The 20097-nt window shown below is 40.3% G+C and overlaps 1 protein-coding gene across 2 annotated transcripts in view; it reads right to left on the reverse strand.

Annotated features, from left to right (window-relative positions):
• The window catches only part of NPY (neuropeptide Y), an 82186-nt gene that overhangs the window by 45428 nt on the left and 16661 nt on the right, over positions 1-20097 (reverse strand). The window contains exon 4 of one of the 2 annotated variants that reach the window (XM_069960457.1): positions 8598-10631. The exons of the other annotated variant lie outside the window; for it this stretch is intronic. Coding sequence (XP_069816558.1) covers positions 10607-10631 — 25 coding nt within the window. The 3' untranslated portion in view covers positions 8598-10606. Of the gene's footprint in view, positions 1-8597; positions 10632-20097 lie in introns of those variants that run through there. 2 annotated transcript variants of the gene reach the window in all.

Consider the following 20097-nt stretch of genomic DNA (forward strand, 5'->3'; position numbering starts at 1 on the left):
AAGAGGAAAAGGCCAATCTATTAAATACATTTTTCTCTACTGTATTCACAGAGGAGAATCCCATAACAGATGACATGACTAGGGATAATATAAATCCTCCCATAAATCTCACCTGCCTAACACAACAAGAAGTGGGGAGACGCCTTAAAAACATTAAAATCCAAAAATAAAAGTCACCGGGCCCAGAAGGTATCCATCCTAGAGTTTTGCAAGAATTAAATACTGTGTTCGACAGACCGTTATTCCTAATATTTAAAGATTCTATTACGACAGGGATTGTTCCACAGGACTGGCGCATAGCTAATGTGGTACCAATATTCAAGAAGGGGTCAAAGAGGGATCCTGGAAACTACAGGCCCGTAAGTCTAACATCTATAGTAGGTAAAGTATTTGAGGGGTTTGTAAGAGATGCTATACTGGAGTATCTTAATGAAAATAATCTTATGACGCAGCACCAGCATGGATTTATGAGGGATCGGTCCTGTCAGACTAATCTGATCGGCTTCTATGAAGAGGTAAGTTATGGATTGGACCTGGGGGAGGCTGTGGATGTTGTATATCTGGACTTTTCAAAGGCATTTGATACTGTACCGCATGAAAGGTTGGTCTACAAAATGAGGATGCTGGGACTCGGGGAAAATGTATGCAAATAAGTAAGTAACTGGTTGTGTGATAGAAAACAGAGGGTGGTCCTTGATGGAACATATTCAGATTGGGTTTTAGTTACTAGTGGGGTACCACAGGGGTCAGTGTTGGGTCCACTTCTTTTTAATTTTTTTATTAATGATCTTGTTGAGGGGCTACAGAGTAGAATCTCCATTTTTGCAGATGATAGTAAACTGGATAAAGTAATCAGTACAGAGGAGGATAATATCATATTACAGAGGGATTTGGAGAAGCTAGAGGCTTGGGCGGTGAAATGGCAAATGAAGTTTAATGTGGATAAATGTAAGGTTATGCACTTAGGCCATAGAAATAATAAGTACAGTTATGTGCTAAATAATAAAACACTGGGTAAAACTACTTCCGAAAAGGACCTGGGGGTATTGGTGGAGAGTAAACTCAACTTTAGTGATCAGTGCCAGGCAGCAGCTGCCAAGGCTAATAAAATAATGGGATGCATCAAAAGAGGTATAGATGCTAAAGATGAGAACATAGTTTTGCCCCTTTATAAATCACTGGTCAGACCACACATGGAATACTGTGTACAGTTTTGGGCACCGGTATATAAGAAGGACACAGCTGAACTGGAGCGGGTGCAGAGGAGGGCAACAAAGGTCATTAAGAGAATGGGTGGGTTACAGTACCAGGACAGGTTATCAAGCTTGGGGTTATTTACGCTAGAATAAAGACGTCTTAGGGGCGATCTGATCACAATGTACAAATATATGAATGGAAAGTACAGAGATCTTTGTAGTGATCTTTTTACTCCTAGTTCTGTAACCATGACAAGGGGGCATCCTCTACGTCTAGAGGAAAGAAGATTTCATCATCAGCATCGACGCGGGTTCTTTACTGTACGAGCGGTAAGACTGTGGAACTCTCTGCCACATGATGTTGTCATTGCTGATTCTTTAAATAAGTTCAAGGGAGGCCTGGATGCTTTTCTTGAACAATATAATATTACAAGTTATGGGCATTAGATTTCCGGTGATACGTTGATCCAGGTATTGTTCTGGTTGCCATTGGAGTCGGGAGGTAGTTTTCTCCCTGTGGTAGGGTAATTGTCGTCTGCCTCATAGGGGTTTTTGCCTTCCCTGGATCAACACAGTAGGGTTTCCCTAGGTTGAACCTGATGGACTCTTGTCTTCTTTCAACCTTATTTACTATGTTACTATGTTACTATTTCAATGTGACCCCAAACTTTTGAACGGTAGTGTGTGTTATCAAAAGATGTACATTTGAGTAAGAAACCTGGGAGAAATCTTAATATCACTTTGTATACCACTGTCTAAGGTGGTTCAGACCATAGAGCTTGGATTTCACCAACCCTATTTGCTGAGGTAATAGCTAGGAGAAATATAGTCGTATGTACTTAACCCACACTTCCTCCAAGGGCTCAAAGGTAGGGGAACACAGCAGACGGAGGATGATAAAAAGTTCCCAGCTACTGACGGGTCTAATGATCCTGGGTCATAATCTGATTGCCTTCACAATATCCTTAACTGGAGATGGGGGGGGGGGGGGGGACTTTTTTATATACTTCCTGTAGGAGGGGCGATAATGTCCCATACATTGTGATGCCAATGGGACATAAGGAAAGTTACCATTATCCAACAAACACACAGACAAAAAGTTTCCTTTTGCTCAGAACTTTATTCTTTTGAATTTCAGCACATAGGGAGAGATTTATCAAACATGGTGTAAAGTGAAACTGGCTTAGTTGCCCCTAGCAACCAATCAGATTCCATCTTTCATTTTCCAAAGAGTCTGTGAGGAATGAAAGGTGGAATCTGATTGGTTGCTAGGGGCAACTGAGCCAGTTTCACTTCACACCATGTTTGGTAAATCTCCCTCATATAGTATACATGTACAGTTTTATTGCAAAAAATTTTTAAATATCACCCAGTGAATCTGTAGCGGCACAGAGAACTTCATAAGGTTTTGATCAAGTGTGTGGCATTTCGGACACAGTTCACAGAGGGGAGAAGATACAGTTATACATACAATATCCGATATGTTCTTTGCTGTGAAGCATGGTGGTAGTGACATTTTCAATCAAATGTTACAAAGCTGAATGTATTTCTCATGTATAGTCAAAGGAAAACTGGGGACGTGTGAAAATATCAATGTTTGATCTTCATTCAAACAGTATAAAAAGATAAATGTGACATAATTGAACCATAATATTATTTAATTGCATTTACAATAATATATAAAATAAATCAAACACATGCAATTTCTTTCTGTGGACACAGGTACACAGCTAACAGACATTGAAGGGGTACTCCAGCAAAAAAAATTATTTCAAATTGACTAGTGTTTGTCAACTACATAGATTTGTAATTAACGTCTATTTTAAAATATCAAAACTTCCAATACTTATCAGCTTCTGTATGTCCTGCAGTTGTGGTCCCTGATGCCACCTCTGTTCTGGGCATCTGTGAACGCGTGTCAATATTTTGTAATAACTTTCTATGTCCCGCAGAAGATAGAAGCCTTGTAAGTAAGTAAAACTAGACCAAGGAAATCTTATGGACTGGATTCAGAGAAGTTCAAAGGGAGTGAGCTGTCTATGAAGTTTGGATCTCAAAAAGTGTTGTAATCTGCTGTAGAGGAACCAGGTGCCAGGGGTAGGTGAGATAACAATTTGTCAGAGGAAGTAAATGTGAGCCAGAGAGAACTTTATAAAGATGTGGTCTTGAATGCATGGGTATCCCTAGGGAAATTATGTTGGGGACTATATGGAATTAAGGGTTACTAAGGTTGTGTTCACATATATCAAGCGGTTCAGCTCCCTCCTTTTAACAAAACGTGATGACACCAATGAGCCAAGACGAGTTGCCAGGCGATTTAAACAAGCAGCTGATGTTCCATAGCTGCCAGTGATAGTTTTGGTATGCCTGACTTCACCAGTATTTATCTTGTGCTCCTTTATCCTGTATACCAAACCTTTGCAAGTGTTCCCTGACCTTGGCTTGATTCCTGATTTTGTACCATGCTCCTGACTGTTCTTCTGACCTTGGTTTGCATTCTGATTTTGTACCGTGCTCCTGACTGTTCTTCTGACCTTGGTTTGTTATACAGTAATTCCTTTGGTTATGATTTTCTGCTACATTGGTTTTGACCCTTGGCTTGTTTTGGACTATTATTCTGGTTCTGGTTTGTGGCTTATATGTTCCCGGCTGGTTTGACGTGTACCACTGACTACTCTCACGTGTACTGCTTTAATCGTGAGTCCGGCAAATAGGCTGGTACAGAGGCTGTGAGTCAGATCAGACTCACTCCATCCCTTGATGTGAAATGAACTATCAGTTGTTGGACAGTGTCCACACTCAAGTGTCGAATATTTGGAACTGCCCCATTCAAACGAAAGATGTCCATTTTTAGGACAGCCATCTTACCAAACCACAAAAGGGTGAGGTGTCCTCACGCTTGTAAGTTGCATCCAATGGACTGTAATGGGGAGGTCAAGTCTGCAGTGAAGATATCTTTAAGGTCAGCTACAATATTTATCCCTAAGTAGCGGGGTTGGACTTTGAATGGAAACTGATCTGCTATTCAGGCAAAATCCTTGGGACGGTTGGCACATTTAGGCTACATTCATACCTCCATGATTTTGTGGACGTTACAGACAAAGTAATGGGTTCGTCCCATTGTGCCAATATCATGCCGGCAGTGGGGCAACTCTTTGAATGATTCTGTAATGACAGAGCCGCGCTGGGGAGAGGGGTTCACCAATTAAATGAAGCAATTTTAAAGAAGAAGAAGAAACAGATGAGCTTTGCAGCATCTAAGCTTGTGAATGGTGCGGAGAACCACACATAAAATAAGGGGGGTGACAGTATCACTTTAAGCCTCTGCTCAATTAAAAAGTATAACCAGAAAATATAGAACTAAGACAGTTAAGCAGTACTTTGTGGCATGTAAATTTTTTACCTGATGTTGAAGAACCCCTTTAATTAATTACCTAGTGGAATGCCCCTCATTCCTGCTGCCCTAATCATGTGTCCTTAAAGGGATTGTGTCACATAGAAAACTAGTTCTATACTGATAACAACAAAAGAGATTGTCTTTTATATCCTAGCAGGTATCCCAGTTCTCATGCTGGAGCAGCCACCTGTTACAGCATGAAATGTGGAATACCTGCTGAGAAATAAAAGAATACATTTTGCAGTGGAGTGCCCTCTTGAATCTGTTTGTTATTGGATATTGGAAGTGCACTTTTTGTTCAGCTACAGGGAGCACCAAATGTCAAAATTGCTTGTATTCCTGTGCAATCCCCGACTGACACTCCATTATAAAGTCGCAGTGCTGATCACTGTTTCTATTATGTGCATATATGTATATTTCAAATATACAAGCATTTCTTAAAAATTATAATTTGAAATATATTTGCTTATCCTACATGTTCCTGTTTTGTTTTGATACCCTGTTGCCCTTGGTTATTGCCTTACTTTGGGTCGCACATGCTCAGTTCAGTTGCCGTCTCCTGATCTGTCTCATTAGTACTGGCAGTTGGTTTTCACTAGTCACAGTCTAGAGAGCAGTCTGAAAATAGTCAGATACATAGGGGAAAAAAACAGTACTGGGATGGACGCTACTTTACTAAAAAAGCAAATTTGTTCTGCTTTACATATATGAATGTGATACACATCTGCTTTTACCTTCTTTGCTTTTTTACACAAACCCTCTAAGTGCCTAAGGGTACAAACACACTGGGTTTTTCCGCAGCGGATTTCTCTCTGCGAATCTGCAGCGAGACCCGCTGCGGATCCGTGCCCTGTAACCTCCATGGGCTGACAAACTTGCACCAGTATGGACATCCCGCTGAGAGTTTGTCAGCAGCTCGCCCCGTTAACCCCCCACCGCTAGAGCGTATACATCACCCTCTCCACGCTCCGGCTTGCCTTGGGGGTTCCCGATCCGCTGCAGATAAGCCTAGTGTGTTTGTACCATAATGGTAAATACGGCCCTGCATGTGGTATAGTCCTGCACAGCCATCCAAAACCATACTAGGTGATTAGGTTAAACAACTCCAAAACAATTTTATGGCAGACGGATGATAATCTAAAGTCATGTTTTAAAACTATTTAATCCATTCCAGACTGCCTTATGTTAACAGACTATGCAGGGAAGTATGTAGTGGGCTCAGGAGCTGAGCTAGCTCCATGCACAGTGAGTATCTGCTGCTTTGTGCAGCTGACACCCACTAATGACTGACATCAGCAGGATGTTTTTTCTGATCAGTTCTATGCTTTTGGTTGGCTGATGTCACTAATTTAACCATTTAAGCGATTGATCACTGCATTTAAATGTCCAAATGACAGATGCACTTCCACATACAACGATTGGCTGAGTGCACCTGGGATCAGCGGATGTTTAATATGAGGCTCTTGTCTCCAGCATTACAGTCAAAGTAGTGAACCACCATTCAAGAAATAAACCATGTTGGTCTTGAGCGTGGTGGCTACTGCTTCAAATGACAGGTGCTTCACCTGTCAGATGTCCAATCGGTTACTTCTGCAGCTGAAGGCCTTTACTTATCCCCAGCGTTTGTCAAATTGACTCTGCTAATAGAGTCTGCCTCAGCCAGACTCTGCTAGCATCACTAACTGATCCATGCATTGCAGAGTACAAAAGGGCACAGCATAGCCAGAGGGTCACAGATAATTTTTTTTTCCCCCACCATCTCCAGATATAATGTTTCAGTGGATCTAACTGTCTTTATCATGTTTGATGCTTGATAAAGGTGGTTATAACTGCCGAAACATTGTATCTCGAGATGGTAGACTAAAACCCTTTATTTATCTGTGACCTTCTGGCTACAATGCGACCTTTTGCACTCTGGACTTGCCAGTAGGGCAAGGTTCCCTATTTTTTGCCTAAAGGCCCTATTACATGAAACGATTATTGCTGACCGCGCAAGTTTGCTCCTCTAGTGTAATAGGGGCTTAAGTGTGGAACAGAAGCACTCTCTGCTGACTTCTTTTGTATCTCTCATATTTGATACAGTGCTATGCATTGCATGGATCGACATAAGCAATGTAATGATTGCCTATGAATGTTCCCCAGTTAAACTTTAGGCTATGTTCACCCGTCGTAAGAGACCGGCCGTTCCATGACCCCGGCCGGGTCAAGAAAGTCTAGGTGTAAATACTTCTGACAAACAGCTTAGCTCTACACCCGACCTTTAAAATAGAGAGAGTATAGAAATAGCTGTTCACAAGGTGAGCTTAACCGGTACTCCGGCGAAAATTTTTTCTTTCAAAGTTGTGGTTCATCTAGTTTCAAAAATTTATATGGTTTTATAAATTACTTCTATTTAAAAATCCTGTCTTACAGTAGGTATCAGCTGCTGTATGTCCTGCAGAAAGGGATGTTTTGTTTCCAGTCAGACACTGCTCTCTGCTGCCACCTCCATGTCAGGAACTGCCCAAAGCAGTAGCAAATCCCCTTAGACAGTTCCTGTTATGGATAGAGGGGGCTGCAGAGAGCACTGTGTTACACTGGAAAATATACAACACTTCCTGTAGGATATACAGCAGCTAATAAGTACTGGAAGACTTGAGATTTTTAAGGAGAAGTAAATTAAAAATCTATATAACTTTCCGTCACCAGCTTATTTGAAAGAAAAAACATTTAGTCAAAGTGCCCCTTTAATTTTAGCACTAAAATCTCCTTGTCAGCATTCTGAAAGAAAAATGCAATAAAACCATGCAGTTTTTTTTTTATTCTTTTACAGACACTCTTTGTCACCTTTTTTTTAATTTTTTTATTCGTGTACCTTTTCTCCCCCTAAAGACAGTTTTATATTCAGCTACAAAAATACACCCCCTTCCTGGTTACCTTGTCCCTGACTACATGGCCTCTATTGTTACCTTATAAGGATTTCTTTTTGTATCTCAGTAATTTATGTTTAAAGTTAAATCTACTTGGTTGAAACTTTCGGTATTCTCTATTTGAGGGTACACCAAGTTTTATGACTCAAGAAGCTCTGTTCCAATACAAATGAAAGAATATTTTAAATAAGAGGAAGTGAAGATCATTGCATGGTGTATCCGATAGCATTATCCACTTATAAATTACACCATGGGGACGGTACTACGAGGAAACAAAATAAATGTGTTGCTGCATGCATTATGGATGGGGCCAATGAGAATAAGATCAGCCAAACACTTCTTTAAAAAAATTCATTTTCCTCACTGTGACTTTATAGAGGTATCAATGTAATCAATGTCAAAAGTCTCCATAGAAAATACATAACAGATTTAGGCTATGTTCACACTATGTAAAACTATGGCTGTAGTCCTCGCCGCAAAACTACAGCCGTTGTTTATACCATGGCTGCAATATATACGAACTACGGTCATACAATGCATACTACGTGTCAGACAATGGCCGTTGTTTACACGGCCATGTGAACAATGAACATGTCAATTATTTCCGCCCGGTAATGCTCCAACAATGGCCGTAGATTTCAATGCGGCCGCGCACGGAATAATTATTTCAGCCGAATTAAACTTGATTTTGAAATAAAAAATTTTCTGTGTGCTTTATTGGGCTGGGCGCAGAATTCCAAATGAATGACCTGTTTCAGCCCGCTTAGAAACAGGCTAGGAAGCAAAATTAAACAACGGCCGTAGTTTCACGACTAGCCCGTATAGCCATATTTCTACGGCCACAGTTTAACGCGCACACGTCCGGCCGGGTGAAAACAACGGCCGTTAATTTACGTAGTGTGAACATAGCCTTATAGGTGATATCTGCGCTGTACATCATTGTTCTATAGATGGAAAGCTATTGGCATTATGACTATGGAACACATCAAATTAACATTTTACGACAAACAATGAATTGAACACCTGAAGACAACATGAAAATGCTTCCATTAGTATGATTTATTATCAGGATAGCTTCCAAATGATGCATGTAAACTGTATCTTATTAAATAATTGGATAAAATAATAATAGAATAGAACAGTGTCATCGTTCACATGTAAAGGTCTCTAGTTGCAAATTTCTCTGGATGAATATGTAATGCACAGAATTCCTAGCTTACTGTATACTGTTTTATGAAGTATTCAGTAAGGCCCCAAACTCCCTCAGGTAACCATGTTGTGGTTAAATGATATATCTATGTAGGGTGAGTGAAGGTCTGTATCATAAAACCAAAGCTCTGTCCACTATAAAGTACTAATAGGAAGGCAGTGCTGTGCAAAGGCATCACTCCACCACTGCAGATGGCCAGGTGAATATTCAAGAGAGGGGCTGGGCCAGAGGGGTGGGTCAGTGCACCAGTGCACCAAACCATTTAATTTGCATATTGAATATATTGAAGATTTACCAAAAACGGCAGTGAGAATGTAGGTAAGAAACTTGTTACATTCTTGCTTCCTGTGATATCATGGCCATGCAGAAATTGCCCTGTTCAGCCAATCATTGGCTGTGGTATTTTTGCCAAACCACCAGCCATAAAGAGTTTTTTTCTGCAGACAATCCCTTTAAAGGGGTACTCCAGAGAAGTCAGCGCTGTATGTCCTGCAGGAAGTGGAGTTTTCTTTCCAGCCTAAGGCTATGTTCACATTTAGTAAGAGATCGGCAGTTCCGTGACCTGGCCGGATGATCTTTGGCACTGCAGAGTTCTTAGGCGGGCGCATCCATGCGCGCCCACATCAAAACTCCCCACTGCTCACTATGGAGCGTACGGCCGGAGCCGCTTCCTCCATAGTGTGCACTGAATGTGTTCAATGAATAGCGGCCACAGAAAACTGACATGTCAGTTTTCTATGGCGCCACTAGAGTATACGCATAGTATACGCTCCACCCGGGATTCCATAGAGGCCAGGTAACTTATATTTTAGTATTAATCACGGCCATTGTTGCAATCAGCAACAACGGCCGTACTTTTACAAAAATATACGTTGTGTGAACATGGCCTAACTGTGCTGCCACCTCTGTCTGTGTCAGGAACTGTCCAGAGCAGTGGTAAATTCCTATAGAAAACCTCTCCTGCTCTAAACAGTACCTGTCACAGACAGAGGTGGCAGAAGAGAGCACCTGTGTCAGGCTGGAAAGAAAAATTCACTTCCTGTTGCACATACAGAAGCTGATAAGTACTGAAAGGCTTAAGGTTTTTTTTTTTTTTATAACATAATTCATTTACAAATTGGTATAGCTTTCTGACACCACCTGGTTTGAAAACATTTTTTTCTTCCGGAATATCCCTTTAAGGCTTTGAGGTAACTATTTTTCAAAAGGATTTTTTCAATTGGTCACCAATTTGGTAATACAAAAATTTGTCAGTTAACATTTTCAAATATGAAGTGAGTCATCCATGTGCACATACATTTACCAGATATATAGTATTTTAGCAGAAATTTAAATTAATTAAAATAAAAATTTTAGTGAACAAAATGTTGGTGAGGCCTAATTTCAGCACAGAGGATCTAACACATAAAAACACTATATTTTAAGGCTGTTTTTGAAAAGGGTTTTAAAGGTTTTTATTTTGCTAAATTGTTTGACATAATTACCATTAACATACAGTATCTTACTTTTTCCACAGAAAAGATACACATGATGGAGGAAAATCCAGTCATTGATGTTACATAAGTGGACTGAAATGAATGATAATTTGATCACATCTGTAGATTCTTGCCAGGAGTGTTACAGCAAATCGCTCATCCCTCTGAGGTTTGTTCTCCGCATCAGCACATATGAGCCTCCTCTCTCGTATTCTTTGTTGCACTTTTCAAAGCACAAATTATTTCAACAATAGATATCTTTAAACAAATGTAGTGGAAGAATAAAACAATTCTACAGAATTCAGCAAATGTCTGCATGCATTGGTCTTATTTTTGGAGGGTTGAGAAAAGTCTGATTTGTCATATAGCAATGAAATGTGAATCGAAAAACTTTGTAAAAGATGGGAATCCCATTTTCATCACCACATTGGGGGGTCTTCAAACCTATAAAATAAAATAAAAACATAGAAACAATGAATACATATTGCTGCTGGAAATTTTATATAGGCTGTGTTCACACATAGTATTTCCATCAGTCTTTTTTAACCCTCTCCCGCCACTGGGCAGTAAATTAACGTCGCTGCAGCCTATGCCTGATGCTGCAGCGATGTTAATTTATGCTGCAGGATGACACAGGCGCAGAAGCTGCGCCTGTGTCATCCGTGGCAGGTCCCGGCTATCAGTGATAACTGGGGACCGGCCACACTCCGATGCTGAGAGTTAACCCTATAAATAATGCGGTCAGCACAACCGCAGTATCTATATTGCTCCTGACAGAGAATTCTCCCTTTACAGAGGGAGAGTTCTCTGTCTGGTGACCATCGGGGCTCTGCGAAGTAATCGCAGAGCCCCAATCATAGCCATGCGCTCTGCGCTCTCCCCTCTCTCCCCAATCTTGTGACAGCGGCAGGGGACAGAGGAGAGGGGGCACACATAGGGACATCAGCTTATGGGATCATTATAAGCTAATGTCCAAAATCGACCTAGGCATTGATGCATCAATGACCCCAGGTCGTGAAAGGGTTAAACTTAAAGTGTGGCACTGACAGGGCAAAATTATATTAGAAAGATTTGCCCAGTTTTTACAGTTTTTATGTTTTCAACCCACTCCTTGTTTTTATTGAACAGACTGACAGAAATACTATGTGTGAATATAGCCTCAGAGAAAGTTAAAATAACTTTTCACATATATCTTAGACATTTAGGCTAGGTTCATATACAGTAAATAAAAACTAAATGCAATCACGACTTTGAGTGACAATAAAACAATATGTGAACAGATGGAAAAAAAATGGCTGTATTTTGCAAAAACAGGTGGAAAATAATAAGCATGTTAATTATTTGTAACCAATTACAGCTCTTATAGAATATATTCTATATTCTTTGTGCATTGCTGGCCAACTTTCTATTGACTTCAATGGAACCCATTATTATATTGAAAATACAGACATATTTTGACCTTAAAATTACAGCCGTATTTTTGTTTATTTTATGGGGTGTAAACATAGCCATGTTTGATAGCATTTAACAAATATATTGGGGTAACTTTTTCTAGGAAGCCAATTAACCTTTCAATATAGTTTGGAAATATAGAAGGCTAGGGTTCCCTAAGAAGACCTCTGCATATATAGGCAGAACATACAAAAATTATTATGATGTTATCCGTGGTTGGATTCAAACGCAGGACCTCAATGCAGTAGGGCAACACTGCTGACCACTAAGCCACATATAATATACTCATATATTTGGGAAATTGTGTAAATAATTCACTAACGGAAAGCTATGAAATATACAGCTTACCGTGTATGCAAATAATGGGTCCCTATTGTACAGATCTGTAATGTCTGTAATCTGTTTTCAACCCATATTATAACCTTAAATTAATATAGTAGCATGCAAATCTTTTTTCCTCACAATTTAAAAGGATTCTTAGCCTTAGTGTAATGCATTTGCCTGTACAGTACATCACCCAAAAATGTTAACCCTTTCACGACCATGGGTCATTGATACATCAATGCCCAGGTCGTTTTAGGACATCAGCTTATGGGATCATAATGATCCCATAAGCTGATGTCCCTATGTCTACCCCCTTTCCTCTGTCCCCTGCTGCTGTCACAATCTTGTGACAGCGGCAGGGGAGAGAGGGGGGGGCAGAGCTCACGGGCGTGCAGCTCCGGTGCTAAGAGTTGCGGCAGGTCTCCGGCTATCACTGATAGCTTCTGCGCCTGTGTCATCCTGCAGCATAAATTAACATCGCTGCAGCATCAGGCATAGGCTGCAGCGATGTTAATTTACAGTGCAGTGGTGAGAGGAGGTTAAGAAGTGGGAAGCGGAGGACAGTTGGCGGCCCAGGAATCGGAATTTGCGGTGGAGTGAGACAGGTAAGTATGTATCATTGCTTTGTGTCCCTCAGCATACATTAGTCACTTAGGCGGAAAAACCCTTTAATATAAAACGTGAGAAAAATCAATGCATGTTATACTATAGTACTACTATAGGTTCTATTTTAGAAACATTGTTCAAAAGGGCAATAAACCAGATATGTAAAATAGATATTGCCATCTGGGAACTTGAACTTTTCATTGCACTCCGACCTGCTTATAGTTATTGGAGCTGGTCAGAAAGGCAAAGACAGCCATTTTATGCAATTTTCTACAATACCCCCCTTGACTTTAATGGGTGTTTTTTTATAAACAGTGAAACACCACAAGCCATAATGTTTCTGTAACTCTGTAAACGGTGTAACGCGTGAAGCTGGTTACATAACTCCCATTCACATAATGCAGAGAAGTGATGAGCAAACATCCTGATGTTCGGTTCAGATCCCGAAAAAAAAAATCGTGATCAGTTTGTTTTTGTGTTGGTCGAACATTCACGAACAAATAACGAGCGTACAGTAGAAGTGTACATTTCGGTCTACGCACATGTGTACAGATTATCAGGTGCAAAGAGTAAATTACGCAGTTGCATACATTCGCAAGTTTGAAAATGATCGTTATAACCATTACCGATCATTAAAAAAATTTGTGATCGGCAAACATAAACAATTAGCGTCATGTTCGTACGAACATATGAACATTTACGAACATGTTTGCTCATCACTAATACAGATAAAAGTACACTATTACACAATTTGTAATCTAGCTGGTGTGGCTGTTTTCATCTAACCAACCACCTTCAGCAGGCCCAAGCAGGCTGAGGAGGGCCAGGAAGCTTTGATCTTAAGACGGGTGGGCATCACACGTGTGAAAATTCAAATTACTGTCCCTTAATATCAGCACATTCTGTGCAAGAGTTTTAGCGCCAAGAAGAAGCATGTATCCCATCCTGGGAGATCAGAAACGCACATACCATGTTATGGTTAGGGCTTCTATGAGATACCAGCATGCAACTCATCCCCTCATTGGCTTTGAATATGTGGCTCCTATATACAATTTTATGTAATTAATTACACGTGTACAGAACATGCTTTATATACAGTATGTAGCTCTAAGCTATGATACAGACAGATACAGTCCAATGACAATGATTGACATATACAGTCCAATGACTTTGCTTAGTACATTTTCATGTTGAGTGGATCAACACTACTACTGTGCTGTAAGACATTGTAAGTTATGAGGCAGCTGATAGGCATTTATAGTAGTAGCTAGGGATCTCTGTACTTAATTCATACCATCACATACCATGTTATATAATTTGGCTGCAGTTCCTATACTCAATTTAGGAATACATGTGACAATGTATCTGCAAGTAATAAGAAAAGTAGTCCAGCCAGTTACTATAAATTAAATCAATAAGACATGGTGTATTTTTGAATTGTGAGGTTCAGACCATGCACGACAATTGGAAACTCAAGTCGCCATATTTTAGTTAACAATACAGGAAGTTCATTATCACACATCTCGGCCAATCAGATTTCAACTCTTATTTATTTAGAAAAATGAAGTGTGCAACCTAATTGGCCGCTTCATTTGCATTAATTCTGAAATCTCAGTTCTGAGTTAGTGAAAAAAGTCTTTTATACTTTTTAAAGTTTGCAGGGAATAAATGCACTTTGCCAATCATGTTATTACATTGGGAACATTTTAGTAGAGGTACAAAAAAAAGAAAAGAAAATTACACATAAGCTTTCTAAAGTGAGTAAAAAGTAAGACAGTAAAAAGTTGCTTAAGTAAAACAAAGCAAGTAAAAGGGAATGAAAATTTATGCCAGGCTTCTGAACAGATTGCAGCTGATTGCTGTGATGCCAGCAGGGAAATACTACAACAGGTTATCCAGGCTCAGAAAACAATGGATGCTTTCTTCCAGAAACAGCAGCTTTCCAGTGCTCAGTTTGAGTGTGCTTGTGTAGCTCTGTTGCATTGCAGTAAACAGAGCTGAATTGCAATACTACACACACAGAGACACAACAATTTCTAATTTCCCCATTTCACCTAATTTCTCCAGTCTGTTGTCTGGAATATTACAGGGATAGTGCAGCCCCCCCCCCCCCCCCCCCCAAAAAAAAAAAAAAAAAACCAGACACACACAGAATATATACTTACCATCCCCTCTGGTGACGATCGCTGTTCAAATTTCCCGCCGGCTGCGTCCCTGCCATCTACGGCCGCCGTCCTCACTACTGGCTCCGGGTGTAGTGAATGGGAGAGAAAAGGCTGCTGGAGCGCATCACATGGCTTCCAGCAAGCTCAGCCAATCAGGGCTGAGCAAGCTGGAAGCCATGTGATGCGCTCCAGCCAATGAAAAGGCTGCTGGTTTGCATGTGCACCAGCAGCCTTTTCCTCTCCCATTCACTGCTGTGGAAGACAGCGAAGAGGAAGGAGACCAGGACTGCCCCCTGCTGTGACAACATCGACCCAAGATGGGTGGAAAAGGGGGGGAACGAGGCCAGACAGCTTATTAACACACAATACAAAGTTTTATAACTTTGTAATGTGTGTTAATTAGGCAGAAAAAGAAAAAGGACGCACTACCCCCTTAAGTGCACTTCTACGTGAATACATGTTAAGCAAAATCTATGCCAGCTGAGAGATGGAGTAGATTTAAGCTACAATTGCCCCTTTGGTGGGGATTTGCACGGAAATATTACTACTTTTAACAGTCTGCGCTTAGCATGCAGAATGATGCCCCCCCCATTGTCTGTTTTGTAACAATTATTATTATTATTATTATCATTATTATTATTATTATTCCACAGTAGTAAAAGCTTAATATAAATAAAGGTGAAAAATGTTTGACTCAGAAGTGCCAAGACCATGGCTAGGAAGTCGTGGACACTGTTGGAGGAGTAGTGGCTGGGGACTGGGCCAGGTGAAAGCTATTTTTTTGATTTATACACAAGCCTGCCCACATTTTACTCTAAAAAGGATTCTTTGAACAACCCCTTTAAATGCTTGATATTGTGCATGTACATGACCACTGCCATACTTCTTATATTTACCTCCTGAACTCCCGTCACCACCTCCATTCACTTGTACCATTCACAGTAGACAGCATTTGCTGGGTTGGTGTTTGCAATGGTGTCCCGCCTCAGACATTCATTGGCTAAACAGAGACAGCACATGTCGATCCCAAACATAGCAAGTCTACATGGTCTGGTGCAGGTAGATGAAGATGGAAGTATGATCCCAGGAGGGTAAATATAAGTACCCCTCTCCCAACTGGCACCAATATAGTTTGATTAAAACTAAAGATGACCGAACCGGGTTCGGGTTCGAGTACATCCGAACCGGAACGATCGGCTGTTGATTAGCTGGGGCTGCTGAACTTGGATAAAGCTCTAAAGTTGTCTGGAAAACATGGATACAGCCAATGACTATATCCATGTTTTCCACATAGCCTTAGGGCTTTATCCAACTTCAGCAGCCACCGCTAATCAAATGCCGAAAGTTCGGGTTCGGATGGACTCAAGCATGCTCAAGGTTTGCTCATCTCTAATTCAAACCCTTTTAGTATACAGTTATATGTATTTGAAAGGTTGTGTTATATCTTTAATTATAAAAATAGTAGGGATGGCTGTATGCTCTTTTTAAAAACTGTACATGATTTTTTTTTTTTTTTATAAATTGGTAGAAAGTATACAAATAGAACCCTTCTGTGTCACTGTGAATGCAATTTTCAATGCTACAACAGCCGTTGTTTGACACTTAATACAAAGTCCATTGTTTTTGAGTGCCAAACAACGGCCATTGTCCATACGTTGTGTGAACATAGCCCAAGGGGGCATTCACACGTTTTGTGCACGGTCCATTAATACAGACAATGTTCTACGGAATGGAATTCTGAGTTTCTGGCATCATCACTCATTGTAAATGTTTTCATTCATCCGAAACTGTTTACCATGTCAGTACAGTAACACCAAGATTTAATTAGTTTTGGAACTCCGAATTCCATTCTGTAACACATCGGCCATATTTTTGTACTGTGCATGGAACCTGAGAATGCCAACTAAGAAAGCATGGTTATATTAGATAAAGCACAAGGAGTTTTCTTTAAAAAGAAAATTTATACAATAATTTACACTTACAAGTATGATAGTGATTTTTACCAAACTGACCAACACACTGGAATGCATGATACATTACATTACAGATGTGAAAAGACTACATAATAATATGATCCCTGCTATCTGAGTGAGGTTAACAAACCTCACAGACAAAAGTCAGAAAGGCACTCTATATTTCCTGACATTTCTTCTTGAAGAAGATAAACCTAGCCTTGAATATTACTGACACACAGTTTGCTTGGGTCTTATGGGAATTTCATAAAAATGCAGCCTATGTCCTCTTATCAAGAATAACTCCAAAGAGTCTCCTCATCAGAGGTTGTAGCGAATTAAAACTAAAAACGGCCAATAGTAAGATCAGTTGAGACTAAAATGATTTCCATTGAATGCCAATGGGATTGATGGAAAAGAGAGGTCCTAAGATCCTTTTACATGATACGATATCTCAACCTTATGTGGCCCCAAATGAGCACCGATCAGCAAGATCTACACTGGTTTTCAGTTCCCTTACAGAGAATGAGAAATCGAGCGGCCGGGTTGCACGAATGATCCTTGTATCGTTTGTGCAGCCCTGGAAACTGCAGGCACAGATATGTATACAGTATATCTGTGCTGTCAGTTTTCAGATCACAAGCAGTGTATATTTACAGATAGAGATGAGGGTATTGCTGATCTCAACAAAGCAAAGCGATTCATCTTATCAGCACTCGCTCATCAAGCCTGCAGCCATTCAGCAATGCCCTGCTCCCTTCTGCTCCACCCTGGAGCATTGCTGAAAGGCTGCGGGCTTGATGAGCGGAGCGCTGATCAAACAAAGCACTTCACTTCATTGAGATCAGTGATTCGCTTTTCCCTACTCACCATCCTCCCTGCTTGTGATCCGGCATCCAGCTCTCCAGTCCTCCAGCCTCTGGCTGTATCTTCAGGCCCTGCCTCCTCCGGCTGTCAATCAATCTGGAGGAGGTGACAGCCTGAACATAGACCCCGTTTGAGGACAGGAGAACAGGACACCGGATCACAAGCAGCGCTAATGGATATAAGACTGTGGATATATGCATATTTGTGCTGTCAGTTTCCCCTTAATGTTATCGGTCACACGTAACCCTTTTACACAGAAGATGTGTGGCCAATAGCAATTAATTTTTAAGCATTATCAAAAGATGCGATCGAGTTTCCTCGATCTCTGTCAAATTTACACGGGCCAACTATCGGCCACAGGAGCACAAGTGAAGATGAGGGCCCAACCCTGACAGATAAGACAAGATGATCTCCAGAGATGGAAATTATTATTTTTATTATCAAGCCCTATATTATGGGGCAATTTGGTGGTCCTTTGTTAATGTGGTAGTCCTAGATCAGGCAGAATATTGTAATAAGTGCCTAGACTCATTGAAGGACACTTAGTGCTGCCAATTCAACCCAATATTCTTACAAGCATCGGAGAGATCCATGATAAAGGTTTCATCTCTGATTAAGATCATGACTTTTTCTTCTCACAGTTCCCAACCATGCTCGAATAGTGTGTTTCTACCCATGGTGCGCAAGCATTGGGTGTCTTATCATATCTGGAATGGGATTGCTGTGCCATAATATTGGTTCATACCTTTTTTTGTCAGAATTTACAATGAGATAGAAAAAAAAAATGAAAACACTGCTCGTGGCGGTCATACAAGCAGTTAGATACAATCCAAATGTCTATGAGATGACTATAGGGGGATGACAGTACAAAAACATTGAATAATAAGAATAAATCACCTAAAATAAACTAATAAGGTAAAAGGTACTAAGTAGGAGTAAGAAAAAGGAAAGAGAGGAAGAAGGGGGATGTGTAGGAGGTGGGTGGGGTGGGGAAGGGTGCTGTTATATGATAGATGAGGGGAATGGTGACTACCATAAGTCACAATATAATATAATATAATTCACATAATCTTATTCAGGAATGGTAAATGAATATATCTTAAGAAATAAAGTTTGTGCGAAGCTCTCTACAGGAACAATAATACACAGATTGTCATCAGTCTACAAGCAGCACTGCCCACATGGCGACATGGCCCACATTGAGTAGAGATTTACATCAATAAATGGCCAGCGAATTTTCCCACAAAACTACATGTCAATCTGCTGCATTTACCGATGCGACGGATTACCTTTTAGTCATATGAATATATACAAATGGTAAGACCCTACTTTAATATCTTCTGTAACGGGCAGCATAAAAAAAACAGTAAATAACAGCACACCCACAACAACAGTGTTTTTTGCATAAGGAAAGTGGGGATTGTATGTCAATGTCATAAATCTAACCTATAATGTGGCATAGCAGTCATCGGGTGATGCCATTCAGCTGCAGATCAGCTCACTCGCTGTACAAGGTATATGTAATTACAGGTAACATAATAGCATTATAGACTCTTATTGTAGACCAGAATAAGATGGGCAATTATCCACTACTCTGCACTCTCTTATAATGCACTAGATTACCAGGACTGCAGCAATCTCCTGCGCAGGCCTAAGACATATGACATTGGGGCCAATTTGACTGCAGAGTCTGGCAACATTTAAATGGAACAATACCATAATTTATATTAAACAAGCGACCCTGAAAAGTGTGTCTCAGATCCTTATAGTAACTTGATGTACCCAATGAAGGGTAGCGAGAGAAATGTGACAACCTCTGGATGAAGGACATGCTGCTACACTGCTGTAAATGAAGCTCTTACCTGATTGGCCAGTAACCCAGACCTTATCTGTGGACTGTCTTGATGGCTTAAAAGGGTACTCTAGACAATTTTTTTTAAACCAACTGGTGTCATACAGATTTAACCTTACTGTACTTATTAACTGCTGTATGTCCTGCAGCAAGTGGTGTATTCTATCCAGTCTGACCCACTGCTCTTTGCTGCCATTTCTGTCAGTGTAGGAAACTGTACAAAGCAGCATCAATTACTTTTTTTTTTTTTTTTTTTTAAACCTCTCCTGTTTGGACAGTTCCTAACAAGGACAAGAGGTGGAAGCAGAAAGAACCATTTCAGACTGACAAGAATACACTTGCAGGATAAACAGCAGCTAGTAAGTACTGGAATGCTTGAGGTTTTTTAAATTCAAATAGATGCAATTTACAAATCTGTGTAACAAATCTTTCTGACATCAATTAATTAAAAACAATTCTCTGGAATACCCCTGCAAATGCTGAGCATTCTCAGCACACAACACATTTAGTTTGGTTGTTCAAGGGACAATGTGATCAGAGGGAGCCAATTCATTGTTAGGTTAGCCCAAGGCCTTAAAAAGGCCTCCATGGTTAAAGTCAGTGATCTGCTGATCATCAATCACCAATTAGTCAAATCAACAATCGTAAAGGTCTGCAGATGGCTCTTAGAAGGTGAGGAAAAAAACGAAAAT

Source organism: Dendropsophus ebraccatus, chromosome 2 (assembly GCF_027789765.1).
Source record: "Dendropsophus ebraccatus isolate aDenEbr1 chromosome 2, aDenEbr1.pat, whole genome shotgun sequence".
Lineage (NCBI taxonomy): Eukaryota > Metazoa > Chordata > Amphibia > Anura > Hylidae > Dendropsophus > Dendropsophus ebraccatus.